Below are 23,186 nucleotides of genomic sequence, written 5' to 3' on the forward strand. Positions count from 1 at the left end.
TGGTAAGGTACATAGAATTTTTAAATAGCAAAAAGTTATACAAAAAAAGTTATATTGTTTAAATAACGCCCCTTAAAATCAAAAAATAATTTTCACCCATAAATTTGTCCTGAAAATGGGACACCTGAGTATTTTCTATCACCACACATTGCTTTGTAACATGTTTTTGGCTTAGGAGCTGTTAAGTCCTGGAGACAACCCTACAAAGCTACCCTCATCTTCTAATGGGAAGTCAGCAAACTAAAAAGAAAACCCAAGAAAACATATTATACATTATTAGCAAAGTGCATCAAAATGAAGGTAAATAAAGAAATAAAATCTCTTCATACCTGTCACATTGCTGCATTATGGAAATTTCTTTGATTATTTCCTGAAGATCTGACTCCACAGGTACTTGTTTAATTGCCACCACTTGACCAGATTCCTTATGTATTGCTTTAAATACACTTCCATAAGACCTAAAAGAAACCAAACATTTATTTTTTTTTCTTTCAAACATCATAACTATTAGAGAAAAAGTCTGCAATGAGTTTTTGCATGTAGTCTTCTCCAGTTTAAAACACAATTTAATGGTGACAAAACAAAGTAAACAAATAAGTGAATTACACTTTACATTTAATGCTTCAATTAGTGACAAAATCTATTAAAATCATCAAGTTAATATATAAGGATTTGCTGTTTTTCTTATGAACGGAAGAAACAGACTAACAGTTTGTTAACTCAAACAAACACAGCATTAAGATGATATAAATGGAAAATAAAACAAAATATAGAATAAAAACACCCCAAGTGTCAAGTTAGGAGCAAGGGCTGATCTCACCTTAGGCAAAATCATCCCACAAATATTAAAGCCCATTGCCTCTTCAGACTGCTTAAGGGCAACTGAAACCCCAGCTGGGACCACATGATACCAAAATTAGAGAAGCAGGGAACATGGTCCCTCCTCAGTCACAGATTTAAGGTAGCCTCAAATGCTCCTTTCACTATCACCTCCTCAAGAAGACCACATATTCATGTGTAAATAAAATGAGTAATAGGATCTTACAGCCATTTGCCCAAAAACTACCTCTGTTACAACACTTGACACTTTGCCAATTAAATATTTATGTGTTTTTTAAAAAGCAATGAGAGAGGGAAGCCATTTACACTTTGGTATGAATTAGAAGACAAGGTAAAACTTCTACCACTTTACTTTGCTGCCCAAAGTCCCATGTGTGTATGCTCCTAATTTATACATACACACAACCTCCCCTTAAAAGCTATATAGATGTGGGCGGGGCCGGGGGGGCGGGTGTGGGGGTGTGTGTGTGTGTGTGTGTGTGTGTACAAGGTCTGCCTAGAAGGTATCCAGCCATGTAATATGAGAAATAGAGACATTTATTGAGGAAGATACAAGATATAAGAAACACTGTACACAGGACAATGACATTTCAGTTCCTTCAAAATAGGCACCCTGGGACCTCACATAGTTCTCCCAATTGCCATCAGCTGCCCTGTTGTATTTTCCTGAATTTCACTGATGGTCTGAAATCTCTTCCCTTTCAAAGGTGATTTTAGTTTTGGGAAAAGCCAGAAGTCAAAGGGCGCCAAATCTGGGCTGTAAGGGGCCTGAATCACCAGGGTGATTTGATCTCACAAAAAAACTGTACCAGATGTCAAGTATGAGCAGGCACATTGCTGTGATGAAGCTGTCACTCACCAGTTAGTTGCTCATAACTGTGGCCTTCTGAATTATCCAAATAGTTTCTGCAGAGGAATGTTCCAGCTCAACACAAAATTGATGCAGATTTGCTGCTCTACTGGTTCAGTCATTTTGAATGTGACAGCCACACAGTACACATGTGCTCACTCAACAGTGTCTACCGCCCCCACTGATTAACACAGTGAAGTCATTTTTCACACATGTGCACTCCAGTCCCCTCTCCTTGGCTGCCAGGTTACATCCATGCAAATCACTCTCATTATATTAACAATGACTCAACTTTTTCTGGACAAACTATATATATCCTCAAAAGCTACTACAGAATTAAGTTCTAGATTGTCTATTGTAAATTAAGCAACTCTTCTAAGGTCTTGTGACTGATAAAGTGAAGCTGGGAACCACACTTACCAGAATTCCCTTCCCTAAATGGATCCCAGTTAAGAGTTGACCATGAGGAGAACATGCATCAAATCTAAATGGCAAAAAGTTGAGGAGAAACGCTCACTCTCCAGATGTGCCAGATGCAATGGCAGATATGAGATACAATGGATTCCTGCTGAGCTTTTGATAACCACCATACCACTACTGTGGACTGAGATAGTTGGTGGGAGCTTTCAAAGATTCTTAAGGATTCCAGAAGACCCCAGTGAGATTTTGAGGAACACCTACTTCAGTACTGCAGGCTGAGATCTTCAGCATTGGCTTCTCTGACCTTCAGCAGCAGATTCCATGACCTTTCCATCTATGGCCCTACCACAAGTCATCTGAGTTCCTCATGTTATAATAAACTCTTTATTCCCAGAGTACACAGAGTAGCCTTTCTTTCCCTAACCAAGCCTAGCTACCAATAGTTTTTGGTACAGGAAATGGTTCCAGGGGAAAGAATGTTAAAAATGGGAATCTTGTGGTAGTTCTTTCTTAGATCTGAAAATAGTAATTACTTTATTAATGCAAGTCGCGAAGAGAAAATTGATAGTCTATGGCATTCAATGGCAAAACAATTACTTAAATTATTACCCATAGGTGCCTGGTGTCTAGACAAGGTTTTAGAAAACCGACTATATGTATCAACAGAATGCTATGGTAAATAAGAGTACAAGGACAAGAGAATGGCTTGGCTACCTGGCCTATATTGTGAAAGTTATATAACAAATATAACAAGCCCAGGGCTTAAATTCCCAGCTCAAGACTGAGATAACCAGAAAACTTCTGAGTGTCCCAATATAATTAATGATCCCCCCCATATATGTATCATATAACTATATAACTATATAGATATATAAAATACATATATATATTAGTTACCCCAGTTTTTCCCACTTTTCCCCCCTCCACCAAGCACCCTCCCCTCCCTCAGGCAATGCCCACACCTTTGTTTGTGTCCACGGGTCATGCACAGCAGTTCTTTGCCTACTCCATTTCCTATACTGGACTTTACATCCCCATGGCTATTCTGTAACTACCTATTTGTACTTCTTAATCTCCTCATCTCTACACTAGTTCCTCCACACCCCCTCCCATCTGGCAACCATCAAAACTTTTTCCATATCCATGATTCTGTCTCTGTTCTAGTTAGTTTAGGTTGTTTTTTTAGATTCAACTGTTGATAGATATGTATTTGTTTATTGCCATTTTATTGTTCACAGTTTTGATCATCCATCTTCTTTTTCTTAAATAAGTGCCTTTAACATTTCATATAATGATGGTTTAGTGATGATGAACTCCTTTAGTTTTTTCTTGTCTGAGAAGCTCTTCATTGTTTTTCAATTCCAAGTAATAGCTTTGCTGGGTGAAGCAATCTTGGCTGTAGGTCCCTGCTTTTCATGACTTTGAACATTTTTTGCCAGTCCCTTCTAGTCTGCAATGTTTCTTTGGAGAAACTGACTGACAGTCTTACGGGAACTCCCTTGTAGGTAACTAACTGCTTTTCTCTTGCTGCTTTTAGGATTCTCTCTTTATCTTTAACCTTTGGAGTTTTAACTATAATGTGCCTTGGAGTGGGCCTCTTTTCATCCACCTTTTTTGGGACTCTCTTTGCTTCCTGGACATGCATGTCTATTGCCTTAACCTAATTAGCAAAGTTTTCTTTCAACATTTTTTTTCAAATACATTTCCAAGTTATTGCTCTTTCTCTTCTTCTGACACCCCTATGATGTGAATGCTGTAACGCTTGGAGTTGTCCCAGAGGCTGCTTACATTATCCCGGGGTTTTTTTGGATTCTTTTTCCTTCTTGTTGTTTTGATTGGTTGGTTTTTTCTTCCTTATGTTCAAAATCATTGCTTTGATTCCCAGCTTCATACATTCTATTGTTGTTTCCTTATAAATTGCTCTTTTTTTCCACAAAGAATTAGTGAATTCTTTGTTTCTGACTGGATCTTCTTATGCTACTGAAGTCCTCATTAAATTCCTTGAGCATCCTCATGACCAGTGTTTTGAACTCTGCATCTGATAGATTGCTAATCCCCATTTTGATCACTTCTTTTTCTGGAGTTTTGATCTGTTCTTTCATTTGGGCCTATTTCCTTGTCTCCCCAGTTATTTCAATCCATGCAAACAATACAATAGGGGACTTATAAAAACCTGGACTTTATTTATAAAAAATTGTATATTTATTCTTACATGTTTAAACTTCAATCATCTTCAAAGTACTCTCCATTTGATGCAATACACCTATCAAGACATTTTATCCACTGCTCAAAATAGTTTTGAAATCTTCAATTTTGATGCCTTTTAGTGCTTTTGCTGTTTTTTGTTTCATCTCTTCCATATCAGCAAAATGTTTCCCTTTGAGGATTTTTTTTTATTTGGGGAAACAAAAAAGAATTGCTTGGAATGCGATTTGGTGAATAAGAAGGTGGGGTGTGAGAATCATGCCACTTTTGGTCAAAAATTGCTGAACACTCAGCACAGAGCGGCAGGATGCTTAAAAGTCATCCTTAATGAAATGGGCAAATGTATTGAAAGAGTCTTCAAAAACTTCACTAAAGCTCAATGTAGCCTCTCACACCACCACCAGCTGGTACACTGATACAGATCAGTTCCTAGAACACCCACCTAGCAGGGGAAGCCTGTACACTTCAAGGGGCCCGCCCTCCAGAAGATAATTCCATTTTGGGGGGAAAATTTCCCCTTTCCATTTTTTGAGTCTTCTTCAATTTTTTTGATCAATGTCTTACAGTTTTCAGTGTTCAGATTTTTCATCATCTTGGTTAAATTTATTCCTAGATATTTTATTCCTTTTGATTCAATTGTAAATGGGATTTTCTTAATTCCTCTTTCTGATAGTCTATTATTATAAAAATGCAACTGCCCAGGCAGTGAGGCTCAACTGGTTGAGCATCATCCTGCAAACCAAAAAGGTCGCTGGTTCAATTCCCTGTCACGGTACATACCTGGCTTGCAGGTTTGGTCCCTGGTCGAGTGCCTATGGAAGGCAATCAGCCAAATTTTCTCTCTCACATTGACGTTTCTTCCTATCTTTCTGTCTCTCTCTCTCCCCACTCCCTCCCTCCCATCCCTTCCCTCTAAAAGCAAAAATTTTTTTAAAAATCAACTGGTTTTTTTATATTAAGTTATATTCTTCAACTTTACTAAATTTGTTTATTCTAATAGTTCTTTGGTGGAATCTCTATATAATATTATGTCATCCGCAAATAGAGACAGTTTTACTTCTTCCTTTCTGATCTGGATGCTTTGCATTTCTTTTTCTTACCTAATTGTCCTGGCTAGTACTTACAGTACTATGTTGAATAAAATTGGTCATAGTGGGCATCCATGTCTTATTCCTGATCTTAGAAGAAAAGTTTCAGCTTTTCACCATTAACTGTGGGCTTGTCATATATGGCCTTTATTATGCTGAGGTATGTTCCCCCTATGCTATTACTATTCAATTTGAGCAAATACACCCTAGTGAAAGAATAATATTATATAATATTGTGTCTTTATAATTGTTCTGTTAATCTAAATGCTACTTTTGTAATTTTTGTACTTACCCTTCCCCAAGTTTCTCTAATACATCAAAAACTTCTTCAGGCTGCTTAGTCAAACTGTCTTCACTCAGCTTTTTTAGCTTACTGGTGACAAAAAGACAAGAAGAAAATATTTCCTTAAGACCTTTAATAAAGTTTTTAATTTTATTTTAAAGAGGCAATTTATTTGGATGGTTTAAAACTCAAATATAGAAAAAGTATAAGTAAAGAATCTCCTTCCAACCCCTTTTCTTCTCTGTCCAGAAGCACCTCAAAAAATAACCACTTATATTTAGCTTCTTGTAAAACTTTTATACAAATATAAATATGTTTTTATTTCTCCCCCTTTTTAACACATAGCATTTCTCACACTCTTTTTTATCCAGTTATATATTTTGCTGTTTTCACTTAACAACACATAACTTATGTTGAAGATCTCTATAAGTACATAGAAAGCATCCTCATTTTTTCCCCTACAACTACATACTACTTTATTGCAAAGATGTAGCATCTCTTACTAATTCCTTATTTACGGATATCTAGATTCACTTTTGCTATTATAAACAACACTGTGATGAATAAGCTTATACAGAAATCAAGTCATGTATGTATTAGTATATCTGTAGGATAAATTCCCAGAAGTAAAGCTATGAGATCAAGAGAATACACACAAATACAGAAGTATATATCAATAAATATACACAAGTATAATCATGTCATAATATAAACTTAATAATGTATATATGACTAATAATATCACTATTATAACTATTACATATTAAACATGATTATAGTATATAACTATTACAGTAATTATTAAAATTATTGTTATATAATATACAAATATGAATATATTTTATTAATATATAAAATATAAATATGTTACATTTTATCTACTATAACTGTATATTATATAAGTATATATGTATATTGACAGTAGCAAATTGCCTCCAGGGAATTTTTACCAATTTATTCTTCTACCAGTAATATATGAGAAAGCCTCTTTTCCCCCAGTTTAACCAACACAGTATTTAACCAAATATTTGAACTTTAGCCAATATGTTAGGTGAAAATTTATAAGTCAGAGTAGATTTTATGTGCATTTCTCTTATTATGAGTGAGGCTAAGCATCTTCTGATATAATCTGAAACTAAACCATCCAGTTATGTTCTTTGCCATTTTTCTCCTGGGTTTTTTGGTCGTTTTTAAATCTGTATAAGAGAAAATAGTCTTTGTTTAGGTTGCACATATTTTTCACTTTTATTTTAACTTTGTTCATGAGCTTTTAGTTTTATGGTCTATTTGACCACTTGCCATACAGAAATATCTTCTTGTTTTTTGTTTTGTTTTTTCTTTTCTTTAAAAAAAATCATCCACATGTATGGCATTACAGGGAAGCAAGGAGATTACAGGAATTACACATGGTATATTTCACAGACCAAACATAATACAGTACAAATGAAGTTTCATGTATGAAGGACCAAAAATAATTCAGTATGAATCAAGTAAAAATGACCAACATGGAGAGGTGAGCAGGGTCAGGTTAAAAACGCCTTGTAAACCATCTTAAGGAGCTCTATTTGTAAAAGATCACTAACGCTGTAATGCAGAGGAAGAATATGCATTCAACAACAGTAGAAGAGGGAAAATGGTTACAAGCTGATTCAATATATAGATGCATAGAATATAATACTGACAGTAAGAATAGCTAGAAGATAAGCTATTCAACATATTAAAACGGCATAAAAATATGTAAGTGGTTTTGATTAAATATGGGGTGATGATGGGAAGAGAGGAGTTGAGCATGTCTCTTAAGCCTTTAGCTTAAGCAAATTAGTAGATGGTAATGTCATTTACCAAGCTAACACACACCAGAAAAAAACATTTTGGAGGGGACTATGATGGGTATAAGCCAACTCACCCAAATGTAGATTTCCCATAAGCAAATGTATTTATGAATCCCAAAGATCTGAGTTGAAAATATTATTTTTGGTGCCATGAACCCATAGATGGAACCTGAAGACATGAGAAGGGTCAAAATCATGAAGAAAATGTCTAAGAAGAAATAAGAGTCAAGGAGAAAACAGATCCCTGGAAATCATCAATAGTTAAGAAATGAGGTCATGTAGGACAAGAAGGTAGTGCTTGACCATGTCAAAAGCTACTGAAAGTCCAAACAAAGATTTAAAGGTGTTAATTACAGATTGTCTACTTCAGATCACAAGGAAGTAACAGGATCCAGAATTATCTGTCTGTGGTTAACAACTTGAAAACTCAGCAAAATATAGAAAACAATTGTTTTCAGGCATTAGATATAAGGCACTTCAGAACTGAGATCCCTGAGAAAAGAGGACCACTGTCACCAAGGCTTTAGATCTAGAGGCTTGTGCAGACTAAAACACAGGGAAAGAGGAACACAATCAGAGCCCAGCAGTCTTGCTGAGTTGAAGAAACAGAGTTGGGGTTGTGGGGAGGCAGGGGAAATAAAATCTGCATTAGAGAATACCTACGAGAAGAAGGCTATGCAGAAAAAGAGGTCCAACAATCTACCCAGGATTTCCCTTGACTATACAGCTAAATGACAATCTGTGCATGCTTACCAAAAACAAAACAAAACAAAACAAAACAAACAAAAAACCTCTACAACACCCAATAAAATCAATTTGCTGGGGGAAAATAATGACTACACAAGGTCGAGAATCTTCCCCCACCAACAAAAGCTGAGAGAACTCATAATTATAAGGATCATTCAGTAGCAACCCCAGAATGGTCTTGTTTTAGAAAGGAGACGTTACCAAAGCATAAAGGCTATGTTAGATTTTCCCAAAGGAAAACACAAAATCTTAAACATAAGCCTGAAAAAATCTTAAACACAAGCCTCAAAAATAATGAGCCAATCCACAAGGTAACTTAACTGCCTACCAGAAGAAGTCTATAACTTCTTAAACAACTTAAACAAAATCCAGCACTCAACAATGTAAAACTTACAATTTCAAGAATTTGATCAAAACTTACTAAACATATTTGAAATCAGGAACTATGACGCATAAAGGGGAGAAAATTTAGTCAATTAAAAAAGACACAGAAATGGCAACAATGGTGAAAAATACAGTTGACTCACAAAAATCCTCAAATAAGTCAGACAGGGGTTTGAACTGCATGGGTCCACTTATACACAGAATGAGAAAAATCTGCATCTAAGAGGACCTGCACAGTTCAAACTGTGTTGTTTAAGGATCAACTGTGTCTTATAAAAAGCAATTATGAATATGTCCCATGTACTAGCAGATGTAAAGAAAATGAAAGAAAAAAAACATAAATGGAAATTTTGGAGAGGATAAGATAAAGTACCTGATATAAAATTTTCACTACATAGGATTTGAGCAGATTAGACAATGCAGCAAAACAGATAAATAACTTGAAAAAAATGTTCAAAAGAAAAACCTGAGCCCCACATAAAAATGAAGGACATAAATATATAGATATAGATACAGATTAATAGATAGATGGCTGGATGGATAGAGATAGATAGACAGACAGACAGGCTGATAGGTATACAGATGTAGAGAAAGAAAGGGGGAGATAATGGCCAAACATTTTCCAAATTTTATGAAAACAATGACATTACATATGCAGGAAACTCAACAAATCTAAAGGTAAATACACACACACATACACACACACACACACACACAAAGATATAATTAAGTTGTTGAAAACCATAAGAAGGAGAGAATATTAAGTAGTCACAGGCAAAAAACCTAAAACTTACATCAAAACAAAAACAAGGATGACTACAGACTTCTTATCAGGCACTAAGCAAGCCAAAAGACAATAAGAGACAGACACCATTAAAGTGTGAAAGAAAACAATCAAATTAAAATTCTGCATCAAATGAAAATATCCTTAATAAAAGAAAGGTAAATACAAAAATTTCTCAAAAGGATGAGAGAATTCAATAAATGGTAAAAAACAGTTCTTTATGCTAAAGGAAACTGATGCTAAAAGGTAACATAAATCTACACAAAAAATAAAAAAGAGCAACACCTAGCAAAATTATAGGTAAATACAGAAACAAAAATCTTTACTGCCACTCAACAACAACAGAATACACACTCTTCTCAAGTGCATATGAAATGTTCTCCAAAAGATACTGCATGTTAGGCCACAAAAAAAGTCTTAAATTTTCAGAATATTGAAATCATATAAAATATGTTCTCCAATCAAAAGAAAAAAAATCCAAAAATATGTGGAAATTAAACAACATGCTCCTAAACAAGTAGGTCAAAAAAGAAATCACAAAGCAATTAAGAAACTATCTGGAGACAAATGAAAATGAAAACACCAATATATCAAAACACCAGTATACCAATTATAGGATACAGGAAAAGCAGTAGTAACAGGGAAGTCTATAGCAGTAAGCCCTTACACTTAAAAGAAAAAAAAAAAAGAAAGAAAGAAAAATCTCAAAGCAATAACCTAACTTTACACTTCAAGAGGCTACAAAAACACACTTAGCCCGAAGTTAGCAGAAGGAAATAATAAAGATTAGAGCAGAGATATATAAAGTAGAAACTAGAAAAACAAGAGAAAAAAATCAACAAAACTGCTATGGCCTGAATATTTGTGTCCTCCCAAAACTTTTATGTTGAAATCAAACTCCCAAAAATGATGGTGTTGGGGGCGTTGGTTAAGTCATGAAGGTGGAGCCCTCATGACTGGGCAGAGTGCCTAAGCACACAGCAAGAAGGTGTCAGCCATGAACCAGGAAGAGGGCTTTTACCTAAATGTGACCCTCCCAGCACCTTGATCTTGGACTTCCAAGCTTCCAGAACTATGAGAAATAAACTTTTTTGTTTGCACCCAGTCTGTGGTATTTTGTTGTATCATCCCAAACAGACTAAGACAGAAAACAAAGAGCTAGATTTTTGAAAAGACCAACCAAATCGACAAACCCTTAGCTAAACTAAGGAAAAAAATATTCAAATAACTAAAATTAAAAATGAAAGAGGGGATATTAAAACCAATGTCACAGAAATAAAAATGATTATAAGAGAGTACTATGAACAATAATACATAAACAAATCAGATAACTGGAAAAAAAGTATAAATTCTTAAAAATATACAGCCTACCAAGACTAAATCATGAAGACATAAAAAATCTGAACAGACCTGTAACTAATAAAGAGATTTAAGAAATAATCAAAAACCTCTCGACAATGAAAAGCCTAGTATTAAGTGGCTTTCCTGGAGAATTCCATCGAACATTTAAAGGAAGAATTAACACCAATACTCCTCAAACTCTTCCAAAGAACTGAAGAGGGGGAAATATTTCTAAGCTCATTCTATGAGGCCAGCCTTACTCTGATATCCAAATGAAACCAAATGAAAACTATAAACCAATGTCTCTAATAAATATTGATGCAAAAAATCATCAACATAATACTAGCAAAACAAAGTCAACAACACATTAAAAGGATTATACACCATGACCAACTGAATTTATACCTGGAACATTAAGGCTGGCTCAATACATGAAAATCAATCATTAATAAAATAAAGGAGAAAAATCACAGTCATCCCAACTGATACAGAAAAAGCCTTTGAGAAAATTCAGTATCCTTCCATGATAAAAATACTCAACAAACTAAAAATAGAAGGAAACTACCTCAATATAATGAAAAGCTCATAATATACTTAGTAGTAAAATACTGAAAGATTTTCCTCTAAGGTGAAAAACAAGGCAAGGACCCCACTACTATTCAACATAGTACATACTCCAAGACAGAACAATGAGACAAAAAAAAAAAAAAGCAGAAATAAAACACAAAGAAGAATTGAAAAAAAAAGTAAAATTATCTGTTTACAGATGACATGATTTCATCTGTAGAAAACTCTGAAGATTCCAAAAAAAAACTGCTATAACTAATAAATTTCAGCAAAGTTGCAGAATACAAAATCAATACACAAAATTCAATTGTACTTCTGTATATCACCAATGCCCAATACTAAAATGAAAATAAGAAAACTATCCCATTTATTATGGTATTAAAAAAGAATAAAGTACTTAGGAATAAATTTAACCAAGGAGATGAAAGACATATGCTAAAAGTACAAAACATTGTTTAAAAAGAAATAAAAAAAGATACAAATAAATGGAAAGATATTCTGTGCTCATGGATTGGTTAGACTTAATGTTGTTTAAATGCCTATAGTACCCAAAACAACATACAGATTCAATGCAATCTCTACCAACATCCCAATGGCCTTTTTTTTTCTTTTGCAGAAATAAAAAAAAATTGTCAAAATCATATGGCATCTCAAGGAACTCCAAAGAGCCAAAACAATCTTGGGAAAAAAGGAACAAAGTTAGAGGTCTCACAATTCCTGATTTCAAAACATACTACAAATGAACAGCAATCAAGACACTGTGGTACTAGTATAAAGACAGGTATATAAACCAATGGAACAAAATAAAGAGCACAGAAATAAACCCTGGCATATATGACCAAATGATACTGTGCCATGACTACACAATGGGAAAAGGACAGCAAATGGTGCTGGCAAAATTGGGTATTATGAAGAAGAATGTAGCTGGACACTTATTTACACCAAACACAAAAATTAATTCAAAATGGATTAAAAACCTAAACATAAGACCTAGAGCTATAAAATTCCTGGAAGGAAAAGCTTAAAGACACTGGATTTGGAAATTATTTCTTGGAGATGACACCAAAAGCACAGGCAACAAAAGCAAAAACAGACGTACGGAACTATATTAAACTTAAAAACTTCTGCTCTGGCTGCTGTGGCTCTAGATTGAGCACCGGCCTGCGAACCTCAAAGTCATCTGTTCGATGCCCAGTCAGGGCACATGCCTCGGTTGCAAGCCAGGTCCCCAATTGGGGATGCTGGAAAGGCAACCAATTGATGTATCTCTTGCACATCAATGTTTCTCTCCTTCTCTTTCTCCCTCTCTTCCCCTCTCTTTAAAAATAAATAAAATCTTTAAAAAAAAAAAAAAAACTTCTGAGCATTCAAGGAAATAATCAACATAGTGAAAAGGCAATCTACAGAATGAAAAGAAAATATTTACAAACCATACAGGGTGAGGCAAAAGCAGGTTTACAGTTGTTTGTATTGAAAACAATAATTAATAAATAATACAAGAATAAACTCTGTTTTGCATACTCACAACTGTAAACCTACTTTCCCCACCCCACTCCCACCCTGTATCTATGATAAGGAAATAAAACCCAGAATAAGGAACTTCTACAACTCAATATCACCCCACCCCCACCCTGTATCTATGATAAGGAGATACTACCCAGAATAAGGAACTTCTACAACTCAATATCAACAAACTCAATTTAAAAATGGGCAAAGGACTCAATAAATAATTCTCATAAGAAGAAATACAAATAGGCACAAGCACAGGAAAAGATGCTCAACATCAGTAGTAATTAGGGAAATGCAAATCAAAAGTACAATGAGATACTTCAAACCTAGTAGGATGTCCACTGTCAAAAATAAATTAATTAATTAATTAATAACAAGCGTTGCTGACAATGTAGAGACAATGTGAATCTCTTGTGCATTGTTGTTAAAAATAGTATAGCCATTATGGAAAATGAGGTTCCTCAAAAGTTAAAAATAGACCTTGAACAGGTAACTCAGTTGGTAAGAGCAATGTCCCAATATGCCAAGGTTGCAGGTTTGATCCCCAGTCAGAGGATATACAAGAATCAAACAATGAAAGCATAAGTGAGCAAAGCAACAAATCAATGCTTCTCTCTCTTCCTCTCTCTCAAATTAAAAAAAAAATTGAACATTTTTTAAAATTAAAAAATAGAATGCAGTTTTACTTTTGGGTATAGATACTAAAGAATTCAAAGCACCAACTCAAAGAGCTATCTGCACAACCATGTCCATCAAAGCAGTATTCAAGTTAGCCACAAAGTGGAAGCAACCCAAATGTTAATGCAAAAGATATCTGAAATACAGTATATACATACAATATTATGCAGCCTTAAAAAAGGGGGTCCTGTTTTATTCCTTTTCAAGGTTGAATAATATACCACTATATATATGTGTGTGTACCACATTTTGTTTATCCATTCATCCATCAGTGAACACGTGAGCTGCATCCACCTTTTAGCTGTCGTGAATAATGCTGATAATAAAATCTGGTGTACAGATATCTCTTTGCATTCCCGACTTCAATTATTTTTGGTATATTCCTAGAAATGGAATTGCTGGACCATATGGTAAGTGTATGTTTAATTTTTTTAAGGAACCCTCCACAATGACCGCACTAGTTTACATTCCTACAAGCAAGGTACAAGGGATCCAACTGTTACATGTCCTAGACAACACCTATTATTTTCACAGGATTTTTGTTTGTTTGTTTGTTTGTATGACAGCCATCTTAAGGAGTTTGCATCCCTGATGATCAGTGGTGTTGAACATCTTTCCATGTGCTTATCTTCCATTTGTATACCTTCTTTGGAGAAATGTCTATTTCAGTCCTTTGCTCATTTTTTATTTGGGGTTGTTTGTTTTGGCCAAAGACTTTTAAAGACAGAGAGGAAGACTTTCTATACTGCTAGATCTAACTCCCTAGTCAAGAATAGTTAGCATATGCCCTCTAGATTTCTTAGAAAACTAACCATGGGGAAGAGGACCTGGCCAGAGTGCAAATCCAGCAAAGGAGAAAAAACGCTCTTCCTTCTTCCTTCTTCATAAAGAACCTTCTACCTCATTTCAGCTCTGTAATTTCCACTGTCTTTTTTCTCTTCTGGCAAATTGCCCTCTATTTTAGGGAGCACATCAGTGGTAGTTTTATTACTACTAATAGTAGCTATTTAATGTCAAAACTGTTATAAAAGTCATTTTGTTATTATTGTTATGTCCTAATTAACTACTGTGCTTCATCTTATATGTAATATCTTGTTAAAATTAAGTTCCAGTCTTCAACCCTAGCAATGTCACCTTAAATGCTGTTAGAAAGGTCATACATCTTTAAAACACATAAAGTTTTTCATCCTTTAGTCCTTCAACATTCCAGTATTAAACAAATGTCAAAAAGTCTCAAAGTTAGCCTTCAGTATGAACATTTTCTAAATTATACAATGATGAAACTGATCTTGAATCCACAAAATCAACCATCCTTTCTATTTCAACAACAGGAAGTGTATCTTATTCCAAACTAATAAAATTCAAAGATCATTTTTTCCTGCTCTTTTGCTTTTTAAAGGACAGGCATTTTGTAAATATTTAATAGATGTTTAGCTCTAAAGCAATCAAAGTGATTCTTTTTATTTTTTTAACTTTACTAGAACATACTCATCCAAGTAAAAGTTGTCCTTTTATCCCCTTGGAAAGTTACATGTTTCTCCAAACTATGCTGACAATGCCAAATACATCTTTGAAATACTTTGGAAACTGCCTTCAGAGACAAATGCTTTATAATCACTATTTCATTTAATCTGCAAAAAACCCAAAGAGTACTACTATCACCTCCATTTTACAAATGAGTACATACTGAGACTTAGAAAAGTTAAGTAACTTTTCTAGTATACTCATTTCTAGTTGCAGGCAGTAAATGGCAGAACTAAGGTTAGAACCAAAGTCTATCTGACTCTAAAGTCCTAGTTTTAATTTTTTCACTAATAAGTATCACTATTTTAATAACAAAATAGACATAATTTGATGATCTCATAGTTTATTTACTTTTATGAAACTATCAAAAGGTAGGGGATTTAATTATTAGCACTAGAATGAGCTAAAATGCACCTAAAAAATACAATGCATAGAAGACTTTTTTTAATTACATGGAAGTCTTGTTTTCACTTTTTCATACCATTTCCTCTCAGGTTGGGCTCTTTGCCCAAAATTGCTCTAAAATTATAATTTCCTGGCAAAGAGCTTTAAAGGAAAAGAAGCTGAGATTTTTCTCCTTCCTTCACCCTTGTAGTCTTTAACTTTTATTTTTTAAAAAATTCTTCCCTTACCCTCAACTGCAAACTGATATGATTCCTTTTAATTTCTTATAAACAAACCTATCCAAAGTTACTGCAATGTACTCCCCAGCCTTATGGACATGTTACTGCATTCACTTTCTTAATAACTAATTTTTCAAAAAACATAAATCCAGAAAATGCAGACAATGTAAGAACAGCACATCTGAAAATGCTCCAACATATTCATGTTCTAAAATAAAAATTAAATTTTATAAGAAATATGAAGACCTGTAGGTCTCATAACTTTTAATCCAGTTCATAGATTCAACAACCACACCTATAAATGAGAACTAAGAGAGGGAACAGAATCTTTAACTGATTACAAATGAAAGAAGATACTTCTATATGAAACTTGCCAAAGTCTACTCATGCACCTGCCATGTAGAAAAATCCACCATGATTTGTGCCAATGATACTATGTACAATTAAAAACTGGATCTCTTATTTCTCTACACTTCAAATTTTAATTATGAGGATTTCGACTCTGTATCCTCACTCCAATCCACAGAATACAAAAATTGCAATAATCCCAAACATTAATACATCAAGAAGTTAATAAAAGTGTAACTGCAAGGAAAGTTTAAACTCTGCCAGTATCAGTGTTCGTACCATTCAGTGAGGTCTGTACTCGTGATTTCTGCGAGGCCTTCATGAATGGAGATGGGAAGTGGGTGTGGAGACAGTGGCTGCGCTCAGCTGTTTGCACAGATGGACGTATTTTGCTTGATTTTTCAGGGCAGCCTGATTACACAGCAATACAACACATGAAGCTATTTCTCAGTATTTCTCTGTGGTTCTTTGTAAGACTGAGAAACAGTTCATGATTTTGGTGCTTTGTGAAGATAATTCTTTTTTTTTTTTTATTGGGATTGTTTTTAACTGCTTGGTTTTGGTTTTTTAGAAATGAAAATAATGTGTTAAAATCCCAGCAGTATCTAACAAAAAAAAAATCTACCATTACAAGAAAAATAACCTATTTCACCCACAGAAATTTTTTTAAAACTACTACAAAAACAAACTGCTACAGAAGTAATGTTATTGTATTTGTACAGGTATAAATACCCTCCAAAACTCTAACTTGCTTTGGTAATACCATGACTCCTCAAAACCTAAATAACGCTCCAAAACGACGAAAAATTTTTTTAACTTAGGAATTTTATAGGCTTTTTAAGGTAAAATCCTGTTTTTGGTTATTTTCATATTAAATTTTAGAAATTTAGAAAAAATTTGGAATAATTTTATTCTCTCTCACTGCACAATAATATTCCTCTCAGTCAAAAGATGATTTCAAAATGTACTGTGATCTCAGAAGAGAAAAGGGCCTCTACTAAGCAAAAACTGCCAAAAAGAGCATGCACTCTGGGAAAGGGAGAGCTTCTGTCAGGTCAGATCGTTATTTCCAACATAAGCAGCAATTTAGAGAAGGATGTAACAATGAGAAATGACAGATAACAATAAAAAACACGAATATATTTAGGGGAAAGAACAGCTACATGCAGCAACAAAGTTTCAAACCCATCCAAAGAGCACCCTTGACAGTTTTTATGAACTAAAACTATGAACAGTTCTCTGAACTGTTTCTGTGTTTTTATGAACTAAAATTCATAAAAATAATAAATCAAGAAAGCCAATGATCAGTCTCAGAAGACTGACTGAAGACATTGGGTCAAGTGTCTTCATTTTGGAATAATTTCCACAAAACTAGTTGTTTTAGAAGTGTTTTTTAAGTATTTTAAAGGTATACTACTTAAAGTGGTTTACCTCATTTATTTAGAAAATCCACTACGTGGTATACCATACTTCCCAATATTATTAATATCTTTAAAGTTTTCACCATATCACTAATTTGGCAGGCTTTTCACAGCATGAGTTTTTATGAATATTAATTAAAGCTGACTAATCAAGTACTGAGATCTGGGTCCTTGAATTCTCTTCTACTAGAAAAAAATAGAGGAAAAAAATCTGTAAAGTATATAATGAGAACCAAGAGCATAGATGGAAACCTTAATCAACCAGGAAAGAAAAATCACCGAAATATTTTCTTCTCAAGTATTAATTAATTTCCACTGCAATTTTTTGGATGTTTCTTATAATTCTTAGGAATTACATAAACCACAAATTTTATTCTCAACAATTATTTCTCTCAAACCTCTTTTTATGATCAACATTTCATTTACTATTATAAGTGTTTTAATAGATGGTAACTGGAAAATGGTTACTGGTTGCCTTTTCATTGCAAAATGAAACTTAGCAGTGCAACCTAATGTCTTTTAATACACTAAGTAATTACACCCAAGCTAATTCTAGAAAGAAAAGTTATATGACACACTGACCAATGTAAATTACCAACTATGTCACTGAGACAAATATCTCATTCTATTTATTTATTTAAAGCACAATAAAACTTAACAAGAAGGGCTAATATCAAAACTAAAAAGGGTTAACATGTGGCATTTAATATAGATGTGCTTCATTTTGCAATTCATCAGGTTGTAGTCAGGGTTAAATTTATAAAGCAGCCTCAGGATGCCCTTGAATTGTTTGTCCACAGATTTTTTTTTTTTTTTTTTTTTTTTTTTTTTTTACAGAGAGGGGAAAGGAAGGAGAAAAAGAGGGAGAGAAACAACAATGTGCAAGAGAAACATCAACCAATTGCCTCTCCCATGCCCTCAACCAGGGACCTGGCCTGCAACCCAGGCACGTGGCCTGACTGGGAATCTTTTTGGTTTGCAGGACGGTGCCCAACCCACTAAGCCACACCAGTCAGAGCTGCAGATCCATTTTTATGTATGCAAGACAAGGCAGGCTAAGAGTTGTACCTTTAAATAAAAGGCCTGAAATCTGATCTGAAATGACAAGTGGTGTCATTTGTCTTGGATTCTTTTATTTTCTATATCTTTTTCATTTAAGAAAAGAAGAAACTAGGTCACCTGAAACATTGAGCAGTGAGAATGAAGTGAGGCTGGATAGTAGGGTAACAGTCAAGGTAACCAGAGTAAGACAGGGAGAACATGAAGGTAACAGTCCATGCTAAACAGTCTCTACCACACGATTTGTCTATACACACCCACTTTCTGACTCAAACTTAGAATCTTAAATTTATGTGAAGACATTATCCAGGGAAAGAAACTCAAAACTTCCAGTGCCACCCCATTTTTTGATAAAGTATTCTATAGTTTGAAAAAAATGATTCAGTTCTCCTATTTATGAATAAAATGCCATTTAAAAATAACACCAGGAGGTGGGGGTGGGCCGAGGTGGAAGGGAGTATGGGGGGATAAATCGTGATAAAAAAATGACATAAAATAAAAATACTTTTAAAAAATAACAATAAAATAACACCATATGAATGCCCAGTTAGGGTCTTGAAATACTATTTCTCACTAAAAGAAAGTAAGTTTTCTTAGAGAACTGATCCCAGATCTGGGACAGAAAATGGACAAGGCGAGCCCGGCCTACAGTACCACGGCAGACAGCAAAGGCGCTGCCGCTGGGCCCGTGCCACCTCCTCAAGACATTCACACCGACCAAAGATGGGACACCTTGAGTTTCAGCAACAGTATCTGTAACAGATTAAAATTCATCAAATAAGTTTAAATCTAACAGCTCATAATGGCATGAGAAAAAAAGAACTGGTCCGCCTTGGAAGAAAATAGGGAACCAATTCACTGTCTTACAAGAACTGATTCATTATCTTGAAAATGGGTTAATAAAGGGAAACAGCCAAGCACTGATCCAGTCTTTTCCTTTATAAACTATAACACTACGTACCCAAACAAGATAGAGGAAGTAACTATAAAAACATTCCAACCAATAAATAAAAACAAAATGATGTATTTACAATTCACCATTTTGTAACACCCCATGAACTGGCAAAAATAAGCACTAACTATTAGGAGCTACTAACATCACTAAAATGAGAGCCAAGCAGACACTAAGTGACTTGTACAGTCTTGCCAAACACCACCTGTAACAGTGTCTAAGGGGTCAAATTTGAGTCTGATCCATTGTCTGGATCCACTACCCATTTGCAAGAAATAATGAGGACAAAGGAACATGATGAACTGCATCTTGAGTGAGCAATGGGAAAATCTAGGCTGTGAGAATCAATTCAAACAGCCTGGGTTCTTCAACAAGAGACAGAGGACTAACCGAAAGATAAAACGTGACAACTCATACGAAGACTATTTTTTAATCAGCAAGACTAACCTAGAGTGCCTAGTAATGCACATTTAGGTTATTACTAGAAAAGTCAGGATAATGGTTACTTATGGGAGAAGATGACTGTGACCGGGATGGAGAACGCAGAAGGGCCTTCTAGGGATTCTTGGCGGGGCGGGGGGCGGGGGGGCGGCAGAGTTCTACTTCTTAACGTGACTGGTGATTACAGAGGTGTCTGACAGAGTATTTCATCAATCCATACAGCTGTTTTTCATTGATGTTTTGTTTTACAATAAAAATAGTTTCTTTTAATAGTAGTTACCAGGACACTTGAACATTTCAATACTTAACAAAGGCTTAGCATGTTTTCCATTCTCAAGTCTAATGCAGTGAAAACAAGAGGTTAAAAAAAGTGGTCCTCATCATTTCCTCCCTACTTGTTTCCTCTTCTAAGAGAACCACCTATATCACATTTTGGACCAAACAGATTTTACTTCCCTGTGAGTTTGGAATTCTAAGAAAGAGTATAAATACTCAAACATGTTTCTCCCTTTGTCTTCTCCCATCCCCTAAATTGCTCTAACCCCAAACTGAGGAGCCAGAATTGATCCTTTCTTTCTTGCTCATTCCCCACATCTAATCTATCAGTAAATCCTTCATTTCTATCTCCAAAGTATAACTTAAATCTGTCCACTTCTCTCCATCTCCACCGACTCCACCATCTCTAACCATGAACCATTACAAGAGCCTCCTACCTATTTCGTTGCTTTTATTTTTAACCTTCTACATCTACCTTACCCAAAGCAATCAGGAAGATCTTTGAAAAACATAAACTGCTTAAAATTCTGCTTAAACCCCTTTAAAAACAGCGCACTGCACTCTGACTTAAATCCAAATTCTTTTCCACGGGCTGCATCATTGAATCCCTGCCCATCTCTCTGACCTCATCTCCAGCCACTTTCTCCCCGTCCACGGCGGCCTCGTTTCAATCCCTCCCGCCCACGAAACTTTTTCCCACCTCCTCATGTTCTTACAGCTTTTACCTCTACCTGGAATACTCTTTCTGGCTACTCACACGGGTGATTCTCAACCTCTTGTCACAGTGTAAATATCATCTTTTCAGAGAAGCTTCTGCCAACTGCCCCTTTAAGCAGGCTTCACCATTTCTCTCTATCAATATATGCTACCTCTGTCCTTCATAACTCAAGCCCCAACTAGAGTGTACATTCTTCTGAGTGCTGGGAGCTCTCATTCAACAGTGCTCCCAGCACTGGCATTTGAAAGGCAGTTAATTATTAATTACTGAATACATGAATAAATAAGCAAAGTGAATTAACTCAAGGCTAACAGTCAATTTCTGCTGTGAGCAATGAACGGTGAATAAAGTCAGTTTTTAGAAAGAAACAGAAGAACTGAGAGAGGGCAACCCAGCAGAGATGAGAGAGATCATGTGGCTCCAGGAAGAGTCAAGGAAATTAGCTGCCTACTATCTTTCATTTATGCTTTCTTCAAATATATAAAAAGTTCATCAAAACTACAAAAATAATTTTAACTTGCATTCCTTTTCAATTATAAGGCTCTAGGTCCCATGAGTTCAGAAAAACAAATATCCTAAAAATGAAAAGATCTGGACAGAGAATAAGTAATATTCTATATTTGGAAAATAGAAACTACCTCATCCTTGGAATCACATCTGCTCAGCAATTTCCCCAATTTTACACATGTGTCTCTCTGTGTGTGTTTGTGTGTGTAGACCAAGACACTAATATTTACATCAAGATATCTGAAATACCTCAAAAGATTTATTCAATTTTACCTCTTTACAAAAATATCTAGTATCATATTAACAGCTTTCGGTAATTCTCACTTTGCTACAGTGTCATTTTTCAAGATACATCCTTTGATGTACTTTTAAGAAGTTCAAGGTAACCCGCAATTAGTAAGCAAACAATGCAAATGATGAACTCATTTTTAATATTCATAAGCTTTTCATATAGTCTTAATATTCATGTAACTATTAATACTCATAAATATGTTGTATTTATATTAAGAAATAATGAATTTTAAGAAGAAAAGTTATATCTCTTTATATATTTGTTACTTTCACTTATTCAACTTGATACTCTGTAGAAAAATGTCATAATAAGAAATCTTAAATATACAATCTTTGTCCTAAGAGATAAAAGCTTTTTAGGATTTGAATCATCCTAACATATGAGACAATTCAAATAAAATCACACCAAAAAAAGAATCGATACAAATAAAAAAGAAAGTTTCTATCCTATAGTATAAATGTTCTCTCTAGAAGAAAAACCTGAAGATCTTTGGTAATTATTGAGGGTGGAGCTGGTAAGGAGTCTGAAATTGAGGTCATTATATCATAGTTGGATGTTTCCAGTGTGGGGGGGTAATTCTACACCAGAAGGCAAATGCGCTTTTGCCTCCTAACAACCTTTTCCTTTGTAAACTCTGTCAAACATCATAGATAATCATTTTCCATTTTTCCGTACTTTCATTGGGACATATGTAAAGTGTTCAAAATACAGTAGCTTTTTATATGATCGTTTTCTCTGTCCCCTTCCCCTCTTCCCCTTTCAGAATATTGAAGAATATCTCTAGTGTACATATAGGTTGTTACAACTCCACTCTGGATTCCTTTGGCAATTCCATCGTCAAGCTTTTTAATTTTAAGTATCAGGATGAGTTGGAAACAAATTGGTTTCCTGTTTCTACTATATACAATAGTGTTTTTTCTAATTGGAATCACAACCCATTAATAGGTCATGGAAATAATGTGGCAGATCATGACCAGCAGTTTTTCAATGAAATAGAACAGAAAATATAAAAATACCAGAAACCATCCCACATAGCACATTTCATGAAACTTCTATTTTAGTTTTATTTACATACTTATCTGCACTGGGTCTCATCATCAACATTTTTTTTTACTATTTGAAAGTCACTGATATATGACAGCCTGAAGAGACAGTGCCTCTAGTTCAACAGATATCTTTGAAACAAGAAAATTTAAATTCTCAGCACTTTTCCCCCTTACAATCCAATCAAGAAGTGCTCACTTCAAATCCTGTATTATTAAGGCTATACTATACACATCTCTGGAATGAGCATTTAGGTTATACCAGAAAACCAAATTTCCACATAGCTCTGTTTCATAAATGTTTATCTTTTCTTTGTATTTCTAACAAATTCTTCAGTGCTAATATATGTCAAATCTTAGCTCCTTAAAGAACAGTGGACAAATTAATCATTGCCTAGACCTGCCTGAAAATTGAGTTTACCTCCTGTCTTAATGTGTAACTGAAGTTTGCTCA

At 34.7% G+C, this 23,186-nt stretch overlaps 1 protein-coding gene across 1 annotated transcript in view; it reads right to left on the reverse strand.

Annotated features, from left to right (window-relative positions):
- Positions 1–23,186, reverse strand: part of STK3 (serine/threonine kinase 3) — a 243,918-nt gene that overhangs the window by 215,224 nt on the left and 5,508 nt on the right. Inside the window, exons 2-3 of the mRNA XM_054590312.1 lie at positions 5,696–5,776; positions 330–458 (exon numbers count right to left, since the gene is read on the reverse strand). Of these exons, the coding sequence (XP_054446287.1) occupies positions 330–458; positions 5,696–5,776 (210 nt within the window). The remainder of the gene's footprint in view (positions 1–329; positions 459–5,695; positions 5,777–23,186) is intronic.

Source organism: Pteronotus mesoamericanus, unplaced genomic scaffold, assembly GCF_021234165.1.
Source record: "Pteronotus mesoamericanus isolate MK-2021 breed Mesoamerican mustached bat unplaced genomic scaffold, CSHL_Meso_final scaffold_174, whole genome shotgun sequence".
Lineage (NCBI taxonomy): Eukaryota > Metazoa > Chordata > Mammalia > Chiroptera > Mormoopidae > Pteronotus > Pteronotus mesoamericanus.